The sequence below is a fragment of the Naegleria lovaniensis genome (assembly GCF_003324165.1).
Source record: "Naegleria lovaniensis strain ATCC 30569 chromosome Unknown tig020, whole genome shotgun sequence".
Lineage (NCBI taxonomy): Eukaryota > Heterolobosea > Eutetramitea > Acrasida > Naegleriidae > Naegleria > Naegleria lovaniensis.
The window spans coordinates 563,328-588,855 of NW_025407842.1; the positions used below are offsets into that span (position 1 = coordinate 563,328).

At 38.0% G+C, this 25,528-nt stretch overlaps 11 protein-coding genes across 11 annotated transcripts in view; 3 read left to right on the top strand and 8 right to left on the bottom strand.

Moving 5' to 3' along the window:
• C9374_004353 (uncharacterized protein) overlaps positions 1–703 on the top strand; it is a gene marked incomplete at both ends in the record, with an annotated part of 726 nt that extends 23 nt beyond the window's left edge. The window contains one exon of the mRNA XM_044693983.1: positions 1–703. This exon is cut by the window's left edge and continues 23 nt beyond it. Coding sequence (XP_044549361.1) covers positions 1–703 — 703 coding nt within the window.
• A 182-nt stretch (positions 704–885) lies between these two features.
• On the bottom strand, positions 886–2,565 carry C9374_004354 (uncharacterized protein; the record flags this gene model as incomplete). The annotated part of the gene is made up of 2 exons (XM_044693984.1): positions 886–1,824; positions 2,227–2,565. 2 exons carry the CDS (start codon positions 2,563–2,565, stop codon positions 886–888), a joined length of 1,278 nt encoding a protein of 425 aa, XP_044549362.1.
• Positions 2,566–3,288: 723 nt separating this feature from the next.
• Positions 3,289–3,708, top strand: C9374_004355 (uncharacterized protein; the record flags this gene model as incomplete). Its single annotated transcript, XM_044693985.1, has 1 exon — positions 3,289–3,708. The coding sequence occupies one exon, from the start codon at positions 3,289–3,291 to the stop codon at positions 3,706–3,708; it is 420 nt and encodes a 139-aa protein (XP_044549363.1).
• A 665-nt stretch (positions 3,709–4,373) lies between these two features.
• On the bottom strand, positions 4,374–5,024 carry C9374_004356 (uncharacterized protein; the record flags this gene model as incomplete). Its single annotated transcript, XM_044693986.1, has 1 exon — positions 4,374–5,024. The coding sequence occupies one exon, from the start codon at positions 5,022–5,024 to the stop codon at positions 4,374–4,376; it is 651 nt and encodes a 216-aa protein (XP_044549364.1).
• Positions 5,025–5,293: 269 nt separating this feature from the next.
• C9374_004357 (uncharacterized protein) lies at positions 5,294–6,286 on the bottom strand (the record flags this gene model as incomplete). Its single annotated transcript, XM_044693987.1, has 1 exon — positions 5,294–6,286. The coding sequence occupies one exon, from the start codon at positions 6,284–6,286 to the stop codon at positions 5,294–5,296; it is 993 nt and encodes a 330-aa protein (XP_044549365.1).
• Positions 6,287–6,371: 85 nt separating this feature from the next.
• C9374_004358 (uncharacterized protein) lies at positions 6,372–7,685 on the bottom strand (the record flags this gene model as incomplete). Its single annotated transcript, XM_044693988.1, has 1 exon — positions 6,372–7,685. One exon carries the CDS (start codon positions 7,683–7,685, stop codon positions 6,372–6,374), a length of 1,314 nt encoding a protein of 437 aa, XP_044549366.1.
• Positions 7,686–8,359: 674 nt separating this feature from the next.
• C9374_004359 (uncharacterized protein) lies at positions 8,360–12,521 on the bottom strand (the record flags this gene model as incomplete). The annotated part of the gene is made up of 4 exons (XM_044693989.1): positions 8,360–9,607; positions 9,692–10,051; positions 10,150–10,688; positions 10,763–12,521. 4 exons carry the CDS (start codon positions 12,519–12,521, stop codon positions 8,360–8,362), a joined length of 3,906 nt encoding a protein of 1,301 aa, XP_044549367.1.
• A 194-nt stretch (positions 12,522–12,715) lies between these two features.
• Positions 12,716–14,653, bottom strand: C9374_004360 (uncharacterized protein; the record flags this gene model as incomplete). The annotated part of the gene is made up of 1 exon (XM_044693991.1): positions 12,716–14,653. The coding sequence occupies one exon, from the start codon at positions 14,651–14,653 to the stop codon at positions 12,716–12,718; it is 1,938 nt and encodes a 645-aa protein (XP_044549368.1).
• A 93-nt stretch (positions 14,654–14,746) lies between these two features.
• On the bottom strand, positions 14,747–15,130 carry C9374_004361 (uncharacterized protein; the record flags this gene model as incomplete). The annotated part of the gene is made up of 1 exon (XM_044693992.1): positions 14,747–15,130. One exon carries the CDS (start codon positions 15,128–15,130, stop codon positions 14,747–14,749), a length of 384 nt encoding a protein of 127 aa, XP_044549369.1.
• A 514-nt stretch (positions 15,131–15,644) lies between these two features.
• On the bottom strand, positions 15,645–22,808 carry C9374_004362 (uncharacterized protein; the record flags this gene model as incomplete). Its single annotated transcript, XM_044693993.1, has 1 exon — positions 15,645–22,808. The coding sequence occupies one exon, from the start codon at positions 22,806–22,808 to the stop codon at positions 15,645–15,647; it is 7,164 nt and encodes a 2,387-aa protein (XP_044549370.1).
• Positions 22,809–23,012: 204 nt separating this feature from the next.
• Positions 23,013–25,520, top strand: C9374_004363 (uncharacterized protein; the record flags this gene model as incomplete). Its single annotated transcript, XM_044693994.1, has 1 exon — positions 23,013–25,520. One exon carries the CDS (start codon positions 23,013–23,015, stop codon positions 25,518–25,520), a length of 2,508 nt encoding a protein of 835 aa, XP_044549371.1.
• Between the last annotated feature and the right edge of the window lie 8 nt (positions 25,521–25,528).

Below are 25,528 nucleotides of genomic sequence, written 5' to 3' on the forward strand. Positions count from 1 at the left end.
AAAAATCAAAACATGGTCTGCTCCTTCTTACTTGTGTTTGGAGGAGAATTATGTCAAATGTTATGAAGAGAAGAATAATGGAATGGATGCTTTGATTATTGGATTTGAATCACACAAAAGGATGTTGAAATGTGACTTGGAAAAATTGTTGCAAAATCCTAACGCTACGTATAAAACAAAAGAACCAACAAATGCAATCATTTGGTCCTATGACTTTGATGCTCCACCCCAAGGAATTGCTGTTAAGAACCATCAGCTCTTTATTGCATTATCGGAAGACAACGTAATCGTAGTGATGGACTCGTGCACAACGAAAATAATTTGTAAAATTCAATTGACGTTTGAACCACATGGACTTGCTTTTGCAAGCCATGGAAGCTTGTTGTGCACTACTTTCGAACATAATCTCGGTTATGTTTACGTTTTTAATGAGGATGGTAAGAATGATTGGAGGAGCACAACGCGATTTGGATCTGATCAATTATGCCTTCCTTATACACTTACTTGTGACAAAGTTGCCAATCATATCATAGTTACCGACGTTAGCAAGTCGAGTATTGTCATTTTCACACAAGACGGACAGTGTGTGAAATATTTTCAGCATCCATCCCTCAAGGAACCGTTTGGAGTTTGCTTGAATGAAAGACAAGGAGAGTTGATCGTATGTGATCACACCCTTGGGCAGGTGCTTGTTTTTAAATAAGGATTTTATCTTGCTCGTTTTTGTGAACTATTACACACGACTCGGGAGCTTCTCATACTCCGAGTAATGATTTCCACGAATACGCCAATTCAGCCCAAGTCTGGTTGGATGAAACAAAAACGTATTTATGAAATACTTTAATAATTATGAATGCGGTTGTGAACTCACGATTTTCGTCACTATTAAACAGTTCTAATCTCATATCTTCCAGAAGTCGTCAAATATCTCACACCCTTAAATGGCTTATAATTTTCATTTCTCAATTGTACACTGTCGACTTTCAATCCTGACATGGAGACTCCATCGAGTTCAAACTGTACCTGAACGGCAGGGCAGTAATGAATTTCATGTTCAGATTTTCCTGACATTAGTGGGAATGTAACTTTTCCTGACAATGAAGGTGTTGGGGCCTTAGATTGTTGAGTTTGTGGGCTCAATTTACCAATATTCCAAATCAAACTTTGTGAATTTGCGTCATAGTGAATAGAGCCAACTGATGTTGTTAATTGTTGAGCATCAGTAGGAGGAATTGGAATTAAAACTTTCACATTGTCCAATGATTTGTTGTGTGTATGTCTCAAGTTGAGCATTACGTTCACATTTGCTCCTCCTCTATAGAATGTAATTTGAGGTCGACAATAAATAGGGAGCATGGGCAAGTTGGACATACGGTAGCAGAGTAATTCATAATCTCCATCAGGTGGAATGAATGAAATGGATTTATCCTGTTCAAATCTAGCATAACGAACACAAGGATGGAATGAAATGTCCTCAATAATATTAGGATCATTGAATTGGAGTAACAAATCAGGCATTCCAGATAATTTACAACTTGATTTGATAATTCCGTAAACTTCAGAAACAGCAGAACCACCATTCACGTCAACAATGACATTGAGAGTTTCAACAACATCAAAGTACACTTCATTGTTCATGTACTTGATTCCTCCCTTACGCCATGGAACGAGGGCCTTGTTATGCCCAGAAATACCAACACTGTTTCCTTTTCCCAACTCTGCTGTTAATTGTTTGGCTATGGAAGCTGGTTGTCGAACAAGATCTTTCAAGAGAGAAATTTCTGTAGTGATTGGAAATCCTCCATCCACCATTTCATCAAGGAGCTATGTGTATGATTTTCATGATCGTGTGGATTGGTTTCAGTGAAATGTTTGTCATTGTGTTTTGATTTAGATATTGTGAAATATCCGATGTTGTGTTAGAGTGTTGTTTGTGGAATCATTGTTCAAGAAGATTATATCACCACCGACCATGTGTTATTCCGTAATAGATGATGATGATGAAATTTTGAAGAAATTATGTACCCGATATCCATACCAGGATCATCACGTATGATTGGTACAGGATAAAAAACATAGATTCACGGATGATGATCATTATATTTGAAGGATAATATGGCCAAAGAACAAAACATTCAGGACCGATGGTAATATTCATCATCATCATCACGATACCCGAATAATTCCTTTATCATCAAAATGTTAAATTTCAAAGGACCCACTTACCTGATAGACCACTACAAAGTTATTCTTTAAATTCTGCTCATTCACCTTCTCAATATAAATCTCCAAAGTATCAACAATACGATGCAACATTTCAATAATCATCAAAGGTTGATATTCCTTATCCACCACACCAAGAAAATATAAAGAATTACGAAAGACATGAACCACATAATATTTAGATGTAGAAATAATTGGAGAAACATTAGAAACTCCTCCTTTGTGTTGTTCCTTCATAATCTCTGTATAGAACTGTTCCGCAACACTTCTGCTCACATTTCCTAAGAAATGTCTTTCAATGATGATTTCGCCGAGTTTGTCGAGGATAAAAAATGACTTCATTTTTTTTTGTTGTTGTGTTTGGAAAAATCTTTGTGAGCTGGCGGTCTTATGAGGGATGAAGTGATGATTCATACAAGACAATTTGCTTCATTCTTTAATTCAACTCTTATATGTTCAATTGGAAAGTAGCATCAGGGCTTCGGATTGGCTTGTGGTCAGATTTTTAGCGAACCAATATCGTTCGGAGGATGAAAAAACACGTTGGAAGAGGATTTCAAAAGCATTTCAAAATCATGAAGGAAGAGGATTTTTCTAACATTACACAAAATCATATGAAGCAAAGTTTCATGTAGACTTGGCCAGCAAATTATGAGAACACGAATTGCCAATTCCTTCAATTCATATACCATGAAGAAAACATTTCTCGTTGAACGACTCGAGTGATCACTGAATTACAGTTCATTGAAACATTTTCTCCTCTTGACACATCTCTCCATCTTGAATGACAAGATGAGAAGAGACCCCTCTTGGCAGTCTCCAATCGCACGGAAACCATTTCGATTTTATTTGGACTAAGGCTGTTTTAGGTGTTGAATAGTAACTAGACAACAACAACAACTTCTCATAAGAACCAATGGCAAATAAGCATCATTTGTTGTTGAATTTGCCCATCCTGCAATTTCGCCGTTTCTGTATCCACTAACTAGTACTTCCTCAGCCACAAATGGACTCACCATTCGGTGGTCCACAACAATTACACTCTTTTCGAAAAACAACAACAACATGCAACCCACCTCCTCCTTGCTCGATCAACTCAAAAACCATGGTAGTGCCGTTGCACTCCTTCTCCTTCTCATGATCATCCTTGTGCTCTTTAAAAAATTCATTCTCGGTTCCACAGCAAGCGACGATGAAATTCGTCACTATTTACGAGAAGGAGCTTTCATTATCGATGTTCGGAGTCGAGGAGAAGTGTCAAGTTCTGGACTCTTTCCTGGAGCTGTGAATATTCCGATGGGAGAGTTGTTGGAATTTCCAATTTCACAACAACCATTACTTCCCCGCGATCGAGAACATTCGAAAATTATCGTGTATTGTGCCTCGGGAATGAGAAGTGCTTCGGTTCAAAATACGTTGAAGGAGATGGGATTTCGAAATGTGCTGAATGGTGGTGGACTTTCGAATATGATGAGATTTAAATAATTATTTAATGTGTCAAAAAGTTTTGAATCATGGAATTTCATAGCGACCACAGTGAGTGATATTGATGAGTCCATGAGAATTCAATATTCACAGTCTATGAGTGAGCAAATTGCATTTGTCGTAGTACCCAATGAAAAATATCATTACCAAAAAAAGGTAAAGTAAGGTTTTATGAGTAAATAAATTCCGATAGCCATTCATCATCCTCAATCAGCTACTCATTCTCCTCATTCCTAACATCTATAAACACCAAGGAAACACCAAATCCCAAAAAAACAAGTCCACTCATGCTGCCAAAAACGTCGACGACAACAATACAAAATACCACACCAACAACCATGCATGGATCATGTAGTTACAACACTTCTTGACTCGTAATTTCCTTCGTATTGAAAATGGAAGGTGTTTTAAATACAAGGATAAATTTTCTAAAATCAAAAACGAAAAGGTTTTCGCTAAATCTCTTGAGTGGTTCGATGAAATTTAACATATTGAGAGACGATGGATGTGAACAGGAAAAAATTGTGGCAGAGGTTCTTTTTCCTCAATATGAATATATTGGAATATGTGATTTAAATAACGAGATAAAGGATGGCCAAGAGATTTCCTGAAATAAACTTGTCATCAACGAGGCCCGAACGGATATCAAAAAAAGATATCACAAATTACAAGAAATTCTTTAGTTTTTCAAATAGAATATCTGCAATTCTATCATAGCCTTCAGGTGTGAAATGTAATGGATCGTCCCAATATCTATTCCTCTCCTCGTCAGTACATTTGCAATAGTTCAATTCCTCCATTAAATCTACAAAAATCAATTTTGAATTTCTTGATTTTTCTACATATTCTCTAATGGCATAATTGACCTCTGATTTCTTTTTCGAATATTCTTTCATCAATACAGAGTTCTCTGTTTGTGATTTCAGATCGAGAGCACTTGAAGGAATCGAGCAAGCCACCACGAATTTGAAATGATCATTCATTAAACCCTGTTCATACATGGAAATCAAATTTCCAATTGTCACATCTGAAGTACAAGCAGGTAAATCATTGGTTCCTCCAATAATAATGATACCTTGATAGGTTCCCGGTAAATAATAGTTGAGAATTTGGCCGAGGCGAAGTTTCATTTGATCAGTTCGTTCGCCATTCACTCCGAAAGGTTCCACATGATAGAGAGCTTGCTTGTTGTTGAAATTTGAGAGCAAGGAAGAGAGTTTGATTGAGTAGGGATGGTATTCGAGTCCATTGTTGTAATAGCCGGCAGTTATGGAAGCTCCAAGTGCGAGAATATTGATGGGTCCTTGTTCTTGCATTTTTTTGTAGTGGGTTCAAGAAGTGCTGTGAGAATGTGAACTAGTTTACAATGTGGCGTTTTTTCCCTAAAATTCATAATAGAAAGAGGTCCATTCGACATCGAGAATCTGATTCAAGTACTTGTACTGGCACATATCAAAGTCATACTTTCTAAAACTCCTTTTTCAACGAGTCATATTCGAGCTATTCTCTGTGTTCATAACATTGCGCTGTCATGGATGTATCCAAGTTCGAAAGGTGAGTTTTTTTAAAAACTCTTCCCTTAAATTCACACATGAGGATCATCCATCATCATTTCATCCAATGAAGATGAATCAGCCTCTGCTTGTGGTGTTTCTGCATCGATGCAACTACTCAATTGACTATCACATGGATGATGAATAACTGGGCTTGCTCTTCTACTAAAATAATATTCTTGTTTTCGTTCTTGAAAACATGCTTCATTACTTCTCAATAATTGAAATGCTTCACCATTCACTCGACTTGTATTCCAATCTGACGCCCAATGCATTGGATCCGTCAATAATTGATCAATAGCCGTTAAAATTGTAGAAATTACAAAACACGGTTTCCATTCGTTTAAGGTCAATAACGGCAGACACACTTCGCTCGTCATTGGATGAACATTCGGATGATAGAGGGTATGACATCTCACTCTAGGAGGTTGTAAAGGATAATTATTAGTAAATCGAATTTCAAATTCGTGGTGACACAGGTGTTGTTGTGTTGATGGTGATCTTGCTCCGCCATTCGTAATGAAATTATTTTGCTCACTGTTACAATTTCTCAGATCGGGATCGAATACGGTATACAACAAGGTATCATATGTTTGATAACCATGATGATGTTGATGAGAAAATAACTCCTTTGAAGTCTGAAATCCTCCTGACATGGAGGCATTGTGATATTCCCAAAATGATGATACTTGTTCCCGACAATAAAGAGTCAACCGCTTTTTCCGACTCTCATCAAGATTATCAAAATCAGCTGCCATTCTCTTTGAAATAAATCCGTGATGATGATGAATGTGATTTGTGTTTACTGTTGCTCCCACTCCCAGTAATGACAATTCCTTTTCTTCTCCGATCGAACATTTTGCAAAATATTCTCCTTCACCAACTCCGAAGTCGCTTTGTTGTGATTGTTGTGCAGGAAATTGATGATGGTAATCATCATCATCGATAAGGATTGCCTTCATCAAGCTTGGTGGTTCAAACATGAGTTTCTCTCGATATCGTTCAAGTCTCTTTGGAGAAAACATTTTTTTTATTTTTAGAAGTGTTTTGTGTTCAAACTTCGTTCAAATCAACTTTTCAGCGTTCAACCTTGAAAATACATCTGTTCCTTTATTTGTTCGAAACTTTTTCAATGCTGACATTTTGTCTGGTGTGGGTGCCCAGCACTTTTTCAAAGAGGGATGGAAGAGAGCAAGTCGATTGTTGGGCTGGATCTGCATGGTTACTCTTTTTACTGTTGGAGCAGTCATTGACCTTCATGTCAGAGCTTGATCGAAGAGTTGCCTTAATATTCATGCTACGCTCCAGTAATTGCTGTTGTTGTTCTTGGAGAAGCTGTTGTTCCAGTAACTTCTTTTGTCTTTTAGCTCTCTTTTCTTTTTTTGCTTGTTGCAGTTCTTGAGTTACAGATCGAAAGGGTTGTACTGGTAAATTGATTTCTGGTGATGAGGGTGGAGGTGTGACAATGATTGGTAGGGAGGGACTGCCGAAATTATCAGAGTTTACCTTCTTCATTGGCAATCCAAGTGGTGAATTTGAGTTTGGACATGATTGAGAACGCAAACGTTGACTCTTCTCAAGTTTACCATAATCGTCGTACAAGTCATCTGTGTCTACAACTGGTTGTGTTGAAACTGTATGGTTATTCTTTTTGGCATAGTACTTGAGAAAGAGAGGCTGTGGAGGTGAATTTGTGACCGAAGAAGAGGTCGAAGATTCACTATCAGAACTGTCTCGCCCCAGCGATGATTTTTGTGAATTATTCGAATTCAAAGACCCATGCTTTTTTCGTCGTCGTTGAGGAATTTCTACACTTTCGGAACGAGAAATCCATGTCAAGTCGGTCGTTGAAGAATCAGCAACACCTTTCGTTTTACCACTCTGTTCGCTCATGATCAATGACGAGAATGAAACTGAAGAGTGTAACATGGAAGCCGAATCAATCCTGCAAGGCGAGTATGGATCAGAGTTAATATATGTATTGAGGCTACTCTTACTTCGTTCACATCTCTCAGTATTCGAACAAGAATAAGAAGAAGAATTGGATCTCGATCTCAAAGATTGTTCAAGGAGTGAGTTCCGTCGTTTTGAATGTGTGGACGAGGGATCGACCGTAGAAGTGAATAACGTCGATTCTGACTCTCCCTTACTCAACATGACGACTGCTTTTGGTTTGTTGTGCACGTTTCGGGACGGTAGCTTGCTATTGTTACTGCAATGATGATGATTGTGGGTTTCGAGCCAAATAGGGATCGGCTTGGATGCGTGGGTGGAAGGATTGCTTCCTAAGAGTGTGGTTGCTCGTTGTAAGGCTTCCTCCTTCTCAAGAGAGGTTGATGGTGATACATCTGGAGAGTGGTTGGAAGAGTGCAGCTGAATCTTTCCTTCATTTGTTAGGGTGGGAACAGAATTAATGCCTCCCATGTTCTTGAGTGTTTATGTATGAAGAAATAATCAGCGTATCTGTACAGAATGGATGATGATGATAAACAATAAATATTTGGAGTTAAAATACAGTAAGGAAAAAGCACCGGTGTTTGAGGTGGAAAGAACTGTTGTTTAAATGCCTTAGTGGCTGTTCAAAGGATGATGATAAGAAAACCATTACGCATATATAGGAGGAACGCGTGTTCAAGGACGATGATGCTGCGTGTTGTTGATTTTGTTTTGGGCACACTTTCAATCACCTTCGCAAGCGAGAGAGAGTGGGTTGTTGTTTTTTGAAATCTCTTTTTGCGAGTGTTTGTGCCGGGATGTCTCTCTCAAAGTCTTGGAATGGAAATTGAAATGACAGACAGCAAGGTTACCATCACTATTGAGCGCTGATAAGAGAGGTTAATATGGAATAAGAATTAAGAAGGGTCTTCTATCAGAGCCTCAATCAATACACCCAACAGTTCCGGATCACGCATGGCGAGCTGATGGCGGAAATATCTGCAATAAAAGGGCTTTAATTTTTTCTGCTTTTGGACATTGTGGAAACCGTTTAAGGAAATGAAGAGGAAAATGCAGACGTAATTTCATCGATCAACCCATTAGTGCGAGTGTGTGACACCAAATAATACCGTCATGTTATTGAAACTAAAGAGAGTCCTGGGTTAAACAATAATTATGTTCTGAATTTCATATTTGATGTAGCGTGTCACGCCGAGTGCAATGTCAGAGTAAACATAACTTGGATAGATCTTATCAAACGCCACCACTACGTCATTATTGCCAGTCTCTTCATTCTTTTTCAATTCAACATTAAAACCGATGGAGCTAGCGCCCAAAGTTTGTCTAACCAAATCATTAAATTTGATAATAGACTGGACCAAATTTTGATTGCTGATATCAACAACCTCCAGATTACTTGGAAGTGTTAACTTTCTAGTGAAGGGATTGAAATTCACATTAGGTTTCGATTCTTGTGGAGATTCGTTCTTCGCCGAGTTCATAGCAGTCGTTGGGTTTAAAGAAGCCAACAGGTTCAAAATTGAGCCAGCGGTAATATTAGTAATGTTGGCAATATTAGAAAGGCTAAGTGAAGATGATTTGGTAATTGCAGCTGCTGAATTTGCAATAGTTTTACCAATTTCCAGACCAACATGCACCAATAAACTTGGTAACCAAAAGAATGGTAAATTCTTATCTCGGTAAAAAATAATACGTCCTTCAATTGCTGACTCTAGGGAGCTCGTAAGTGAGTACTTGGAAATAAATTGTCCCTCATGCAAAATATTGGGATCTATATCTTGAATATATGATAAATAGCCCTCATAAAATCGTATGATGTGGCTGACAGGATCGAAATTTACCTGTTCTGATTTCCAGTCGTTGACATAGTGGAAAGTAGCAGTAAAATTGTCAATACTAGATTTGCTGAAAATATAACTATATACAGATGTTACGTCATCAGCACCTGCTTGCCATTCCTCGCAACGCTTCTCAAGCTCTGCGTTCCACCATGGCTCTTTTGTGACAGGTTTCGTATTTCTGTCCATGTCGTAAACATCATTTGACGACTGATAATTCAAATATGCCTCCTTTCGCTTGTGTGCTTTTCTGTACTTTTTCATGGTTTGCATAGCATGTGTTCTAACTTTTGAGAGAGTTTCAATTTTAGCAATGACCGATTTTGCATTTCTAATTTGATCTAACAATTTGATCGTATCTTCGTATGGAGTATCGCTTGTTTGTTTATATTCATAGAATACTAGATTCATGTCTGAGGGTGGTAATGGTGCAAATTCTGGTGCTACCCCAAACATTGATATTGTACAACCTTGAAGAGATCTAACCTTCTGATTCATAAGTAAATCGCTATCACGATAGTGATAGTTGTAAAGTTCAAATAACGTTGAAAACTATGTCATTTAAATGGTGTGAAAACAAGTGTGAAGGTTACATGATAAGAAAGGGGTCAATTCTAAATCGTTTCTACAACATACCAATTTTTCATGGACAGTATTTGATATCAAGTTTCTACAAATGGGATAAAACTCCTTTTCAATATCTACTAACAGTTGCTCTGAATTTGCAACATCTGCAGTTAGGGCTACTGAGAAGACATCTCTTACAAAAAAGTCCCACAGTACTTTGTCACATAAAAACATGATAAAGCTCTTGGTGTCATCAATTGCATGATAGAGGAGAGTAGCTTGATGCTTTCCAGAGACCGATTTCGAGTTCGATCCAATATAATAGCTTCCACAAAATATGCTCACAAAGAATGCAATAAAATTGGAAACAAACTTAAAACTAGGATCTGAAGTAGAGGCAGAAATATCAGAAAAAGTTCCTGTCAATAACTGAGTAAGAATAGATGTGAAGGCCTTCCTTAATCTATCAAACTGTGCAGGCACTGAAGATATTCCCATTAGCTCATATCTGGTAGAGTTTTGCTAACCAGTTTCTTGGAGAGAGCATAGCGTTCTTTTTTCCAATCATCCCTAAAAAGTACAAGATATTGAGTCCACTTTAAATCCGATGCTGGTTTTACACATTCAGGGTCGTACATGCTCATAGCCAACTCATCCATATGTCCCATATTCTCGTATAATTTCATGGACTCTTGAATTTGGAATTGAAGCATATGAAGATTTGTTAATTGAACATTTTTACATGTTCCCTTATAATAGGTACAGCCTTCGACTTTGCTGTCGCCATACCAAAAACCTTCAATGATGTCTCCATTAGGTAGATAAAGTTTTCCTTTACCTTTTCTTTGACCCTTCTTGTACATTCCTTGGAAGTATGTTCCATCTCTATAATGATAAGTTCCAAAATAATGATACATGTCATGCTTCCATCCTCCGCAATATCTTTCTGCAATAGTAGGATAAATTTCAACCCCGAATCCATATTTTTGATTGTGTTTAAATGAACCAAAGTACTTGGTGTTGGTTTTGCTGCAATATAGCTCTCCTTCTTGTGTTCTCTCAAAATCTTAAGGTACAAAGTTGTTGAAACATTCATTTTCATGTGGTAAATATCTCAAATTGATGTCATGAATTACGTACCATCAAGAGTGTACATGATTTTTCCTACACTTTTGGTTTTCAATTTTACGTATCCCCAATATTCCATTTCCTCTCCATCGTATGAAATTTTCCAAGGTAATTCGCTTGAAGGTACGTCATTGTTCCATTGACCAATTGCAATTGTTGGTGGCTTCTTTGGAATTGTAGATGGAAAAATAATTTTTCCGAAACCGTGTTTTTTTCCTTTGTCGAAATCTCCTTCATAAATGGTCTTATTGGGATACAATAATTCGCCCCTGCCATGCATTTCGTTTGTGCTCGCTAAAACAGTTCCTTGGTAGTGGTACTCTTTACCTTCTTCATCTGTAAACTTGAAAGATTTGTAGATAGGGGATTCATTTTGTGAAGCTGCAAATTTGTTTGGTGTTTTTGCAATATTCAGTACATTTGTTGTGGTTGGTGTTTTAGTGAGTGTTGGTGAAGCTTTTTCCAATGGTGTTTGTTGGTGTGATGAATCTACACTCTTTGTTCGTTTATGTTTAAGAGGCACTGGTAATTGCAGAGACGACGTCATAGATCCACTATTTGATAATAAAGGTGATGAATTGGGCAATTCTTCTGAAGCCTGGTTGTTATACGCAGAGCCATGAATTTTTGGTGTATGATTCTTTGTCACGCCGACAGAACTATGATCCAAAGATGCTCTTGGCACAACTGGCTCAATTTCGAGTCTTGAGGATGCTGAGCTTGATTGTGTCTCATCTAAACTTAGTCTTCGTTCTCCACTTTCTACCATCATTACGCTTGAGGTATTGGGAGAAGCCAAGTGGTCATCCATAAATTGATCCAACATTGACGCCAAGCTTCTGGCGCTCATAGGAGTGGCAGGAGATATTACAGAGGCTAAAGCCTCTTTGGACGAAGTTCTAGAGGTTACTGTTAATCCCGAAAGAGATGATGTGCCTGGTAATTGTCGTTGTACAGATGCGCCAGCTGATGAATTTTGCTCGGGAGAGTATGTTGTTGAAGTATGATCGACTCTTAGAACTGGCGTGCTGATATCATGGTTCACATTTTCATTGCTACTGTTGGGAGCTGTGCCACTTGGTGTTTGTGATTCCTCATCATCACTATCACTTTCTGCCACAAAAGCCTCCAACAAATCTGGGCTAGTTGGAGCTATTCCAACCAGTTCCGGCACGTTCAAGTTACTAACGGTACTGTTGATGGTTTGATTGTTTCCGAGGCTTTGATCCTCTTCTCCCATGGAGAGCGATTCCAATAACTTGCCATTGCTGTCCAACAAACTGGATAATGATGAATTTCTGTGATGATGAGCTGATAAATGAAGCATAGAAGCTCCCCTTTCCGTGAGCAAAATGTGGGCAGCAGTGGGTGATTCCTTTTGTTGTTGTGAACTAGTGAGTGCAAGAGAAATTCTTCGTTGCAAATCGCTGGGTGTTGTAGCAGTGGTCGGAGTGCTGGTATAGGATTTAGCATTCGTGGTAGAGATTGTTGGTGGTAGTTGATGAAGAGAGGATGTTGATTGTTGTGATGGAAGAGGTGTTGTTGTTCTAGGTGAAAAGGGAGAAGTGGTTTTGTTGTTGCTGTTATTGTTATTATTATTGTTATTATTATTGAATGTTTTTATGTTGGTGCTGTTGGTTGGAGAGTCTGTATTCCGAGAGGGTGATGAAGTATTTGGAGAAGAGAAATCATCATCATGTAGGTCTTTCATGGCGAAATGTTCTAGATCTTTCTTGTTATCGGCTGTGCTGCCGAAAAATTTCTTGAGCATATTTGGTGATGATGCTGATAAAATTGTTTTCTCCTTCAACGGGAGAGAAGTGGATGCGTATTTTACAAATTCAGTTGAATGAGCTAGTCTAAATTGTTGATGATGAAATTAAGTTTCCGATGAGCAAATGACGAGAGCGAAGAGCAGTTTTTTTTTGATTTTGAAAATTGTGATGGGGGTTTTAATTTTTCACGTTACTCGAGCATTTGATCCTTCATGTCATTCGCTTCCTTTTGCAGAAGGTTATCAGGTAATTCTTCCTTATCTTCCTTTTCGAAAGTATCTTTAAAATATTCGAACGAGTCACCAGTAGTGCGTGTAAATACTTCAGGCTTATTTTCCTGCTCTTCCTTAATCTTGGATATAATTTGATCCTTAACACTGCTCTCCTCTTCAGGCTGGCTGTGCAGCAATGGAGATAAAATTGGTGTTTCTAGCTGCTTCTCTACCTCGGTTGTGCTCAGAATATTTGTGAAAAGGCCATCTTCACCTTGTTGCCCAGTGTTTTCAGAAAAGCATTCAATATCGAAAGGAACTAACACCAAGGGCGTTTGTATATTAAAGGGAGAAGTTTCATTCACACTATGATTCTGTACAATGGGATCAACACTTTCAGCGTCTTGGTGAGATGAGATTTCTGGTGAAATATACATTTCTTGCTCTTTTGATATCGATTCATTAACGCAGCCAGAAGAACAATTCAGTTCATTGGGTTCTTCGAAATTCTGATTTTCTGTTTGTTCATCCTGATTTGATTTAGCCTCACTGACGGTTTGATTCGTATAGAGATGAAGAAGTTGCCACACTCCTCTAGAGACGTACTGGTTATTAAGATTATCATTGCAAATTAGTACTGCTTTCACCTTGGGAACCTCAGGTTGGAATGGCCATCTTTCTATATTCTTTTGCTGCTCAAACTCACATACTGCCGTTTGTCCATGAACGGATCCAAAATTTAGAATGGACTGCTCGATATCCATGTCACATGATATATATTGTGAAGGAGGGAACTCCTGGCGTTTCATGGAAAAAAAGGATTTGTGGGTATTGACTTTTTCAAAGGCATGCTCAATTGATTGTAAGAGGTCATCAACTTTGGTTGGAAACCGAGATATCCTTTCGACTCGTCCTTTGATCATGATCGATTCGTGGGAGACTACTGAAAAATATGATTTCTTGCATTGAAAATCAATGGACAGTAGTACGTTGAGATGAAGCGATTCCTTAGGCAAACGGTTTTCGTTCTGAAGAAACTCTCTGCAAATCATGTGATCAAGCTGGTTCATGTCAGCCAATACTCCTGAATATAGATAAAAACCAGATGTCATCAATTCCTGAACATTGGTACATTCATTTTCTTGAATTTCCTCCTCAACTGACTTGCTTAATAAATCGTTTATACCTCCTCCAATGACAGTTGCATTCTTTAGCGGCTCTTCGGTGTATATTGTAGTTTTTCGTTCTTGGTTTCTTGTACTATGCTGTGACTTGATGAATTTGAAAAAGGGTTTGAAATGCTGTCCCTTTGATTTGCATTCCAACTTTTCTGCTAGCTCTTTTCTTTTGTCTTTGTTATGCTCAAAGCTTCGTTCGGAGGGATCCAACACGTGATTTGAGGAAACAACACCCTTGCTCTCTCCTAAATCAAAGCTCACTACATAATCGGAAGGACGAGATTTAGATTTCGGCCTGTTATGAGGATTGGAAAGGAAGGAAGAAGCCCATAACGTTCTATGTTGGTTTTGAATTGCCTGAGACGCTGTACCAGTGATGAATTCTCGTTTCATATATGCACTATGCTCTGATGATTTTGGGGCAATGACTCTCTCAACTTCCTGGATCAAGGGCTTTTCCATTGATATACTCAGTGCCCTTAACTTGTCAAGCCTCTCTGAAGGTAACAGTGATTCTTTCTTATTCTGGTAAGGTGATGAAGTTTCCTCCAAATTGAAATTAAATTTTCGATTCATATTCTTTTTCCTTGCTTCCTTGGTATTGGAAGGAGAAGGAGGTGGGGTTCCGTTCCCAACAAAATTTGAGGCAACCACTCTTCTTAATAGGGCATCTCCTTCTTCTTGATGCTCATGATGAACGGAAAGGGTTTGCTCGTGGAATGATGATGCAGAGAGCATTTTTATTAAGGTGCATCGTGTATGTGCGTCCATGAAGACGATCCATTATTGAATTCCATCGGGAGTAACGTAGAAGCGATACATGGAATGAGGTTAGACCTCCTCTTCATCAGTCATCTTGTGATAATGTATGGGAGTCATTTCAATCTTATTATGAGCTTCCTCTTGCTGTTCCTTCTCCTTTGCCTCTCGATTTTCGTTGCGTTTGGAAACACAATGAACCAAAGCAACCGCAATGATTAATAGTACAATGCCAAATACGACAATACCAAACAGGACCAGAAATGCAATGGTTCCTCCTCGCAATGCAAATTGAGAAATGGTTACGGTCAATCCAAATTCAAGACGGGACGATGATGATTCATCTTCATTCGCCACCAATAAATAGGCGGTGGAGAGAGCGGAAGTGGCTCCGTTGATATTCGGAGCATTCCATCGGAAGGCAGAGTGCTTGTGTCTGAGATGGCTCAAAAACATTCGGTGTGGTATTGGTGGTTGATGACCAATCCATAAGGAACAATTTCTGGAGTGGTTGTTGGATTTGAGAACAATATCGAGAGAATATATAATTTCGCTCGTGCTGGAATTCAGATGGATGATGTAGAGCCTCGATTCATTTCCGCTTAGAATGGAAGTAAACGTATACTCATGATTAAGAGTGAAGTCAAAGGCATGCACGATTTGTTGTTCTTTCCGTTCATTCGGAGATGATTCCGTCGTGCTGAAAGGAAGTCTACTGCTGCCTGTACTACTTTCTTGAAGAGGTGCTGGCAAATTCAGAGCCCGTAACTCCTCTCCGCCATCATCAGCAAGCTACAAATCACAACGATCGTATACACAACACAGCCCCAATGCTTCTTTTTCAACCAGTGTTCATGCCATATTAAGGAAAGCATTTTTTCTTTTCAGCAAAAACCAATTTCTCGGAACAAAATGAAAAACGTCTTACAAAGAACTGTTATTTTCAAATCTTTGACATCTATAGAATCAATTAGAGTTGTTCAGATGACGATACATTGGTGATTGTCTGAGCACCGTTGATCGTTGTTGTGGAAGGTTGATGATGGGATGGTCTTCGAGTTTTGGTTCCTGCTGACATGGCTCTTCGTTTTTGCTGTAACGGCATTCCTCCAACCATACCTTTTCCATATGTTGGTAGAACGGTGAGAGGTCGTGCAGAGGCACCAGAAGTGGATGGATTGGTAATACTGCTTGCGTTCGACTGAGAAACTGCCTTCTTGAATTGTTGAAGTTGTTGTTGGACAATATTCGTTGTTGAGTTCTGAGAGTTGAGATTATTATTCGCCTTGACTCGTGCCACTCCTGTGGAAGGTCTCTTTTTTGGTGCATTTTCAATGAGAAACATGGCTGCAGGAGTGTCTCCTTCAGAAATGGGTCTCAACAGAGTGGAGGGAGAGGCTGTCTTTCTTCCAGAGCTTGGAGGTGAAGGAGTGGTTCGAACAACCGCATTGTGGCCATCCAAATTCACAATGGGTGGATTTTCTAATTCAGAATCCACATTCGGCTCTGTGAAAGAAGTCTTTGTCTCGAGCATGATTTTGAGAGAGGCATTTTCTTTTTGAGCTTGTTGCAATTCATTCATGGCTTGATAGTATTTTGCTTGCCATGACGAGTCGTCACTTGGAACATAATTCTCTTTCATGCTTTCCAATTGTTCCATGATTTTGGATTTCATGGCTTGCTCTTTTGCTAACTTCTTTTTAAGAGTTTCGATGGTTTTTTGATTTTTAAAATCGATGGCATTTGTTTTCTCTTTCATACGTTCCTTTATCTTTTCATAATGTCCTGCTTCTCGTTTCTTTTCTTCGAGCTCGAGTAAAAGTTTGTCTACATTGGTGTGGCTCCATCTTTCGTATTTTTCAACTTTTTCCTCCAGTTCTTCCAATAGTTGAGCGTTTTTGACTTTCCAATGCACTAATTTTTGTTTGTTCTTGATTTGAAGCTGAAGATCCTTTCGTAATTGCTCAACTTCCATTTCTGCATTACTGAGTTGTTGCTGTGTTTTCAATAATTCTTGTCTCAATTGATTTTCTCTAAGTCCTACTTCATATTTACTTGCATAGAAATCCTTGAGAGCTTCGTCTCGCTTTTTCTCTGCTTCTAAAATTAATTTTTCATACTTTGATTGGAGAGTGATGAGCCGAATCTTGTACAGGGACTGCAATTGTGTATGCTGAACTTTGAGATCTTCATTCTCTCGTCTGAACTTGTTCAATTCGCTATCTTCCATAGCAACTTCAAGAGCCTTCTTTTTGAAGGAGGCATCTCCAATATCTTTCTGAGTGGCAATTTCGAAAAATGTGTTCTCTCGCACTTCATAAAATCGTTGATCAAGATTTTGGAGAAAATCTTTTTTGAATTTTGCAACTTTTCCATTTGTTGAAACAAGCTCCTTGTACAAGTTTCGAACAAGGTCTTCATATTCATGAACTAATTCGCTTCGAACATGGGATTTTACCTCCTTAAGTTGATGTTCTAGTTCCTTATTTTTCCACAATATATTATTCACCAGGAACACCAAATCATAATTTTTGTCATCCACTTCGGCGTCAATTCTGCGTTTTAACGACTTTCTGTCCACGTCTCTCTTGTAGAGTAAAAACTTGACTTTTTGCTCTGACGTAAATAGACTTCGTTTCAAATGATCAATGACTTCGGATGACTTGTACTCTAAAAATCGAATGTACTCAGTCTTCCAATCTTGAATTTTCTGACCAACTTCCTCTAATGCTTTCTCTAGATCTTTTTCGTTAATAGTTATTTGAGTTTCCTCGTTCTTGGAGCTGGTTTTTCCTCCATTTCTCAAAAGTATGTCCAAAAAGGAATGAAATATTTGTACCTTTGAATCTTCGAATGAATCGCTATCAATATTCGATGATGGTTCTTCCATTTTCTGAAGCTCTTTTTTGAGTATTGCATATGTTTCTTTCATTTCTTGGATAGATTTGGAAATGAGAAGCTTGGATATTTCTTGAAACAATATAGACACTTGTTTGTCCCTAAGATCTTTTTCTTTTTTCTTCTTTGCCTTTTGTTGAATGGCCATATCATAGATGTCATTTGTTGATTTTTGTTCCAATGTCGAAATGAGTCCTTTCAACTGTTTCTCATAAATTCGTTTTGCCTTTTTAAAAATAATGTGGTTGTACAAGTCTTCCATTTTTGCCTCATCCTGCAACATTAATTTTGATCCGTTGCAACTAAGATCTAAAAAGTAATCCCTCAGCTTGTACATCAACACGGAAGTCTTCAAGAAGTCTAATTGCATCTTCACAGCTTGCTCAGGCATGCTGTTAGGGTAAACTTTTTCTTCTGTCAACAACTCTTCCATGTATAAAGTGACGTTTGCATCTTCGGCAGAAAAGTAATTTCTCTCAGAGTCATGTAGCTCTAACAGTAGATTGTTTAAACATTTGAGAGGTAAAATATATTGGTGGCTTGCGTCGAGTCCTGTGTACTTTTCTCGTTTTTCTTCGTCAAGATGCCTTGGAGAGATAACATACAAATCAGCTTCTGATAGGTTTTCTTCCGTGGGCTCATGGATAATACTTTGTAAATAATTCTCGGCAATCATGCTTGATTTCATTCCTTCTTTTCGTAATTTGTGTTTCAAGTTGTCCAATACGAGAAGGTATTTCAAAAAAAGAGTTTCACATTTTGATGTCAAATAATTGACAACTGTGGAAGGGTTTTCTGGCTGTCTCAAGTGTTCAAGCTCCGATGTTAATGACTTGCAATTGGTTTCTAACGCCTTTTCCAAACCATATCCTTCATTGATGATTATATCATAGAGTTTTGCAGTAGCTTGAATACTGATAGTCCAAAATTTCAGAATGACGAATGTTCGTTGTAGTATCTGCAACAAGTTATAAAAATTCTCAGTTGTTGTGTTCTCTTCTTCATTGGCCTGAATGAAAGAGGTTCTCATTATTTGAACAAAGTGAGGAACATAGGTTACATTCACAACCTCACCATCTTTTGCTAGCACGCATTTGTTTGCATGGTCATCCTTATTCTTTGAGACTACTCCATGTGATGAAATTTGAACGTTATGATCGGGCTTACCAATCAAAAATCCACTATCAGCTGAAACAGATCCTAGTGTCGCTCTAAGCTCACGTATAACGTCTACAATATCACATTTTAAAATATAGGGCTGAATGGCTGACAACATGGAAGTACAAAAACTGGCAGAAAGCCTGAACTTGAGATCTCTAAGGTATTTTCTAACAACATTCGCTCGCTTACTTTTGATAATACCTTCGGATAACTTTTGATACTCCTTTAGGATTCTCTGACGTATGGGTATTTTCATGTTGTTGAACGTAAGGAATAACTCTTGAAGAACCTCCTTTGTGATATACTGAGCTGTATCATTTTGAGTATTCATTGACGTCACAAAAAATTCTTTCTTTTCTTGGGCTACGTAGAAATCGTCGAGAGGTGTTTGATTATATTTTACAGCTGTTTCATAAAGAATTTTTTGCAGCATTTGATACTGATACACATGCCTTAGCTCGAACAGTCCAACAAGCCCAACCAACCGTTTGATACCATCAAAAGAGTTGAAATTAACTTCTGCCATTGAGCTATCAAATTCGACAATGGCCAAGTTGGTGAGGTATTGTGTTTTCATTTCAGGAAATAGGTGCTGGGAGTCATTAAATACATCCTTGGTGTCAAAGTTTAGTGGGCCAAGGGCTGAGCTCATGGATTGTTGTGCTGTACCAACGAGGGTGGCTTGTGAGTTAAAGATTGCTGTGAGAATATCTGTTTCCAAGAGTTCTTTTGTTAAATGTTTCCACATGGTGACCATTTCAACTAAATTCGAAAAGTATTGTAGAGGAATGGAGTCTTTTTCTGCCATGGAGAAACCCCCTTCCGTGTCTCTAGTCACCACATTTTCTTGGTCATCGGTATGCTTTGGCATTTTCTCTGTGTCTATTACAGTATTCAACAAAAATATCAACTCATTTGGATCTTCTAAAATGTTGGTGTCTTCAATGGCAGATCGCTCTTCTGATAATTTGCTTTTAATTGCCTTTTGGATCTTTTCTTCCTTAGCAATTAGTTTCCATTCAACTATGAGTTGTTGCAAAACAGATCTTCTCACCGCATTCAAAGAAAGCACATTCTTAAATTTAAATGAGCTAGTAATGTTGTGAACAGCTTTCTCCAAATGATCATGAATTCGACCAATTATGCTTGTTGATGTATAAAAGTCGAGAAATCCCACTTTAGATGATCCAGGGAAGAGCTCTGCTTGTGCAAAGTTATCCAAAGTTATGTTGTCAGGAAACCCACTTCTGTCGGTTGTTGGGTCAATCGCTTCATATATAAATGAAAGATAATCTTTTTCATCCCTAATTTGCTCCTTGAGAATATCTTTCAATAAACTATGATACAATTCCAAGCAAATAATTTCTGAAGCATAACTTTCGGAAAAATAGTGACTCTCTAAATTGAACTTTGGAGTGGTTTTCATAATTTGCATGATTGCGCTAGCCAAACGTAATTGTTCCTTAGGTTCGTAACAGTGTTCATAAGCTTCCATATAGCAATCGATGACTTTACGTTTAGAGTCTTGGAACCATGTTTCACTTTCAAGTAAACCCTCCAAAACCACGAATCTGTCCACTTGCAGTTTTGGAAATGATGCTAGGTTTTTCTCAATAAAGTATGACCCAATTTTGAGCAGGCGTTCTTCTAGCGCCTCATAATCTTTGAGAGCAGCGTCATACATGATTTTCAGTCCATTTGCATCTCTAACTACTACATCTCGTTTCAAATGAAGCGAGTATTTATCGTCTCTGAAGGTGGCATTGAGAGGAAGAGAGTCGGTGGAAGCAAGTTTCTCTAAATCATCAGAAGAAACAAAAAATTTTCTAATAAAACTCGAGCTTGCGTTTTCTGTTGTTGTCAAATATCCAATGTGGTCAAAATAGAGCCGTTTCTCAATGGACCTAAAGTAATTCAGAATGTCTAACAATTTTCTTTTAAATTCACGAACTCGTATGAATCTGAGAAGGTATAGAGCTGCTACTTTGTTGTGGATCGCTTTTCCCTCTACATTGTGATCTTCTTCATTGGTATGAGGTAATTTTCGTTCGGCTATATATCCTTCTTCAAGATATGTCTGAACTTCATCCTCTACTCTTGCTCGTTTGAAATGAGAATCTGCTTGATCTTTAAGTCGTTTCCTTGCATACTGTAATTCTGTGGTATGTAAGAATCCGGCTTCTATCTGAAGTTGTGGATCAATTCTCAAATCATTGGTCATCAATATCGTTTGCCTTTGCTCAAACGCTTCCACTGGAGGGAAAAAAAGTTTAGAAGACTTGTAATTCGAGTCGTTGGTCCATGTAGACTCTTTCAAATAAGTGAAAGTATCTGAGGCCAAATCAGCTTTCTTTTCAACTCCAGAACCACTATTGTCATTATTTACATTTTCCTTGTAAGGATAGGGTAATACTTTCAGCTTTGCTGATTGAGCCTTAAATATTGCATCAAACTTGTTTCTGACAAGATATAAAAATTCTTGACCTGTCTCTTCCGAGGGAAGTTTTTTCATTTCAACACAATCTTTAAGTGTTTCCAGCTGCTCTTCAATCTCTGATTTAACGACAGAAATTCCAGGAGCTCTCGCATCCGTCTGTACATTTGGAATGTCAAATGCTTTTTTGAATAATGTTCTTCTCTCAGAGTATGGCAGCCATTTGGATTTTAACAAAAATTGATCGACCTTTCTTCTCGCCCGAGCATCATAGAGCTGTTTTCGGATAATTGTCTGAAGATCAGTCACTTTGATAATGTTCTTTGAATGACTAGTTCTTATTTCTGCGGATATTTCTTTTAGTCTCGAACAAGAATATTCATATTCCTTCTGAATTCTTGTTAATTTTGATTGAAGCATTGGTTCTGCTCTGACAATCATGTCAGAACGATCAGAAAACTTTTGCCATCTTGTAATGACTTTGTAATACTGTAATTTTTGTGTTTCTTTCCAGTACTTGTAAAAGGACAAGACAAAATTCTCCATATATGTCTTGGTATTCTTCTTTTCCAAACAAAAATTCAATTGTTTTTCTGCTGAAATATGAGATGGTTCTCTGAATGAAACTGTTGGTAATTTTTCTAGTTGTATCAGAGTTTGGTTTCTCTCTTTACGGTAGTCAAGATAAGACTTTCTTTGTAAATCCGATGATTTTGAGCTAAAATTGTACGAAGAAGCTGCTGGTGATGTTAAAATTGATGATTTAGCATTGAGAACTTCATCTCGCTTCTTTTCTACTTTTTCCAATTCCAATTCCATCAGAATTTCAGCCAGAGTAGCGTTTCCCAATATCGACCTCTCGTATTGTTGTTTTTCATATTGTTGTTGTTCGTTTGTTGCTGTCACCGAAGGTGTGCCTTGTTTTTTTGTTTCAGTTTCATCATCCTCTTCTTCGTCTCCCTCTTCATCATCCTCCAAAACTTGGGGTGGAGTTGGTGTTGGATCTGCCAGAGGTTTGAACGGCACAAGAAGAGGTTGGTCGCGAAGTGAATTGAATTGCGGATATTTTTTCTGCAAATCTTTCAAAACAATTAATTTCTTTTTTTCCAATTCGTGCTCTTCGTCAATGAAGGTGTCCGTATTTTCATCCTGCAGCTCACCAAGTTCTGTGAGAATTTGCGATGACAATTTGTTGCCTGAAAGGGTTTTTTCAATGTTAGATACTTTTGAATCCAATGATACGTCATAGTAGGGTTGTCTGGTGTTTTCTTCGTTCGACAAGGTTTCAATTTCTTGTTCGATAATGTCCATCTCTGACGAGACAGACAAGGCAGAAGATGCATCCACAAATTGAACTACTCCTCGATTATTCGTTTGAGTTCTCGGACTGTTCCAATTGTCAGCGTTTGAATTGGGCGTTTCTTGAGTGGTACCCTCACGAGGAGTGATCTCTCTTTGATTCGAATTTTGTACATTGCTTCTCGGAGTTTGAGGTTTTCTTGAGGCAGCACCTGCTGTTTTCGCCCGTTGTCGAGCCGTCGCAGGAATCATGTTGCTTGCTGCTGATGATGTTTGCTCATGTTGCGTTCGAAATCCAGCTTTGGCTGAAATGGGCTTTAATCGTTGCTGCTGAGGTTGCATGTATTTTTATTTTAAAAAAAATTGTATTCAAAAAAGGCGGTTAAATTTTTTCAATTCATCAGGCTGGTTTCAGATCGTACTGGATTTGCTGTTCAGACATTTACAAATTTAAAGCCAAAAAATCTGGGTGTAACATCCAAACCACGCGTTCAGGCACCTTCAATGGCCAACCCAAAAAAGCTCCCTTAGGGCCCTGGCAAAAAAATGAGTCAAAACCGAACGTCTTTGTATTACCAAAAAGCCAAAGATATTTTGCAATTTGATTTGCGTGGTTGTCTGGAAAATTGTACAAAGCAAAGATGGAGCGAGTATCAGCAAGAACTATTTGGTTCCGATTTGGCTAATGATGATGATGAAAAAAGAATTGAAAAATATGTGGAAGATCAATATTCCAATGATTGTGGATTGGCTAAACAATGGATCAAGAATGATCTAAAACAAAAACGAAAGAAATTGAGAGATTCCACTTGTCGTAATGATCAGAACGAACTTGATCTGTCGTGGCTCTCCAAATTGGATGAAAATGTAAAATTTGATATTTTAGAATTCATTCCAACCTATTCCAAGTGGAACGTCTTCAAAGAAGATCATGTCTATCAAATCTATCTCAGAAATATTAAATTTCCAAAACGTGAACGACCAGAAAACAATCCACATGAATATTTTATGGATATTCCGTTCATCACATTCCACAAAATGCGTCTCATTTGCAAACGATTCAATACAAGAATGATGAGAAGAATTTTACAAACCACAGAACTGACACTATTTGAACTGAGCAACACTACTTTACCCTATTTTGCAACCTTTTTAAGAATGCAACGACTTTTCAAAGAGAATAATGACAAACTACCCACTGATAGCATTTACTTGTATCAAGACGTGAATATGCTTAGCTGTTACAACCACAATCGTAACTTGAAAAAAGATCTTGTTCTAGAACTTAAACACGAAAGTGAGCAAGAGAAAACTCAAAGTTTAAGTAATAATTCTCAGCAACAATGGTCACTTCAAATGATTCCTCCAACAACTTCCAAAACCCAATCAACAGGTTTTGTTTTCCCATCAACACCCTTTTCATTTCAAATTTCCAAAAGTGAGTCCAATAATTACTTGACCAATGTTGTGAAGGATCTGACCTCTCCACAAAACGGACTTTTTACACCACTGCAAGCTGACAATGTGCCTAAGCAGTCTTTTTGGTCGAACTTTCGGAATCCAGCAGAAATCAAAGCTCCGAAAAAGCCTTCTCCACAGGTCGATGGTTTTGAGCATCAGACTCACACTCCAATTAAGGAACAAGATCTCATGGAACCTGCTTATGAAATTAAGCCACACAAGGATCTATCGTATTTGGTCGAATGTTCTTCAAATTCCTCTTTTGATTTTGACCCCTTCTCTGATTCTAGAAAACAATCACTTACCAAACCAAGTACAAACGACTCCTCTACAGACTCGGTTTCTATTTCAGATTTTGTATGCACATCATTTATTGGAAATAATACGACAGTTACAAGTATATTATTATACGCGACAGTTGCAGAAGTCCCGCCTACACTATTTACTTGTTTAAAATCTTTACAGAAAGCCGTTATATGGACTTGTAAAGGTCGTGTCCTTTTATCCAGTCCTTCTGTGAAAGAAGTGGTTATGATCAATTCCATGTCAAATATTGACGATCTCCAAGAAGATTTTCCAAATGTCACAACTTTCACATGCTACAACTTCAAACCAGTGGACACTACTTCTAGCAGATTGCAGAGATTTGCCAATATTATTTCATCCAAAAGAATTAGCCAACTTTTTGATTTTTTCCAAACTCTCGATTCAAGAATTTCCATGAAATTAATGAACATTATTGGCACTACAGTAGCGGACGCTATTGTAATTTCAGAAAAACCTCAAGGGCGATTGAGTTTATACGTATTTATTGAACACCTTGTCAAAGAAAGGGGAGCTGAGTGTGCAATGGAGTTCATGACATTTTTATTGAAAGACCTGCATTTTCCAAGCGAATTGTTAGGAATGTTTTTCCTATCAGCGTTGCAAGTAGTTAACTCAAGAGAGCTGCAATGTGTGACACAATTTACAGTTTATTTATGCAATGAATATCGAGACGGAATATTGTTACAACTACCTATCGAACGACAAACTTTCGGAAGGGAAGTAGAACCCGCATTTTTGCTCTTAATAAGTTATGGATGGAATTGGTGGGCCCAAAACGAGTGTATTTATCTTTGTATTTCATTTTTCAAAGACAAGAGACAAGAACGATGTGTGGAATATTTATTGGAACATGATTACTTACGTTGTTGGGATATAGATCATTTTTATTCACTCATGTTGCATTGTATTGCGGTACAACAACCATTGATTACCGTCCCCATTCTTTCCTATTTGTTGATGCATCGGGAAGAGTTACTCATGAATCTATTGTGCATGCGTGTGAAATGTGAACGACGACAGGAATCGTTTGTTAATTCACAAAAAACCACAACATTACATGTGCCAATGCTTGGATTGTTGTTCCGAATCCGAGTGTATGGTGGATTGGTACTGCAACGAGCTGTTGAAAGAATGCCTCCTGAGCAATTTGAACAACTGGGAGTGACTGAACGAGGTGATACTATTTTGCATATCTTGTTGCATAGTATGAGGGAAAGTCAAGTTATTGTCGTTGATTCGAAAAAACCCCAAATGGTTGCATGTTGAAAATATGA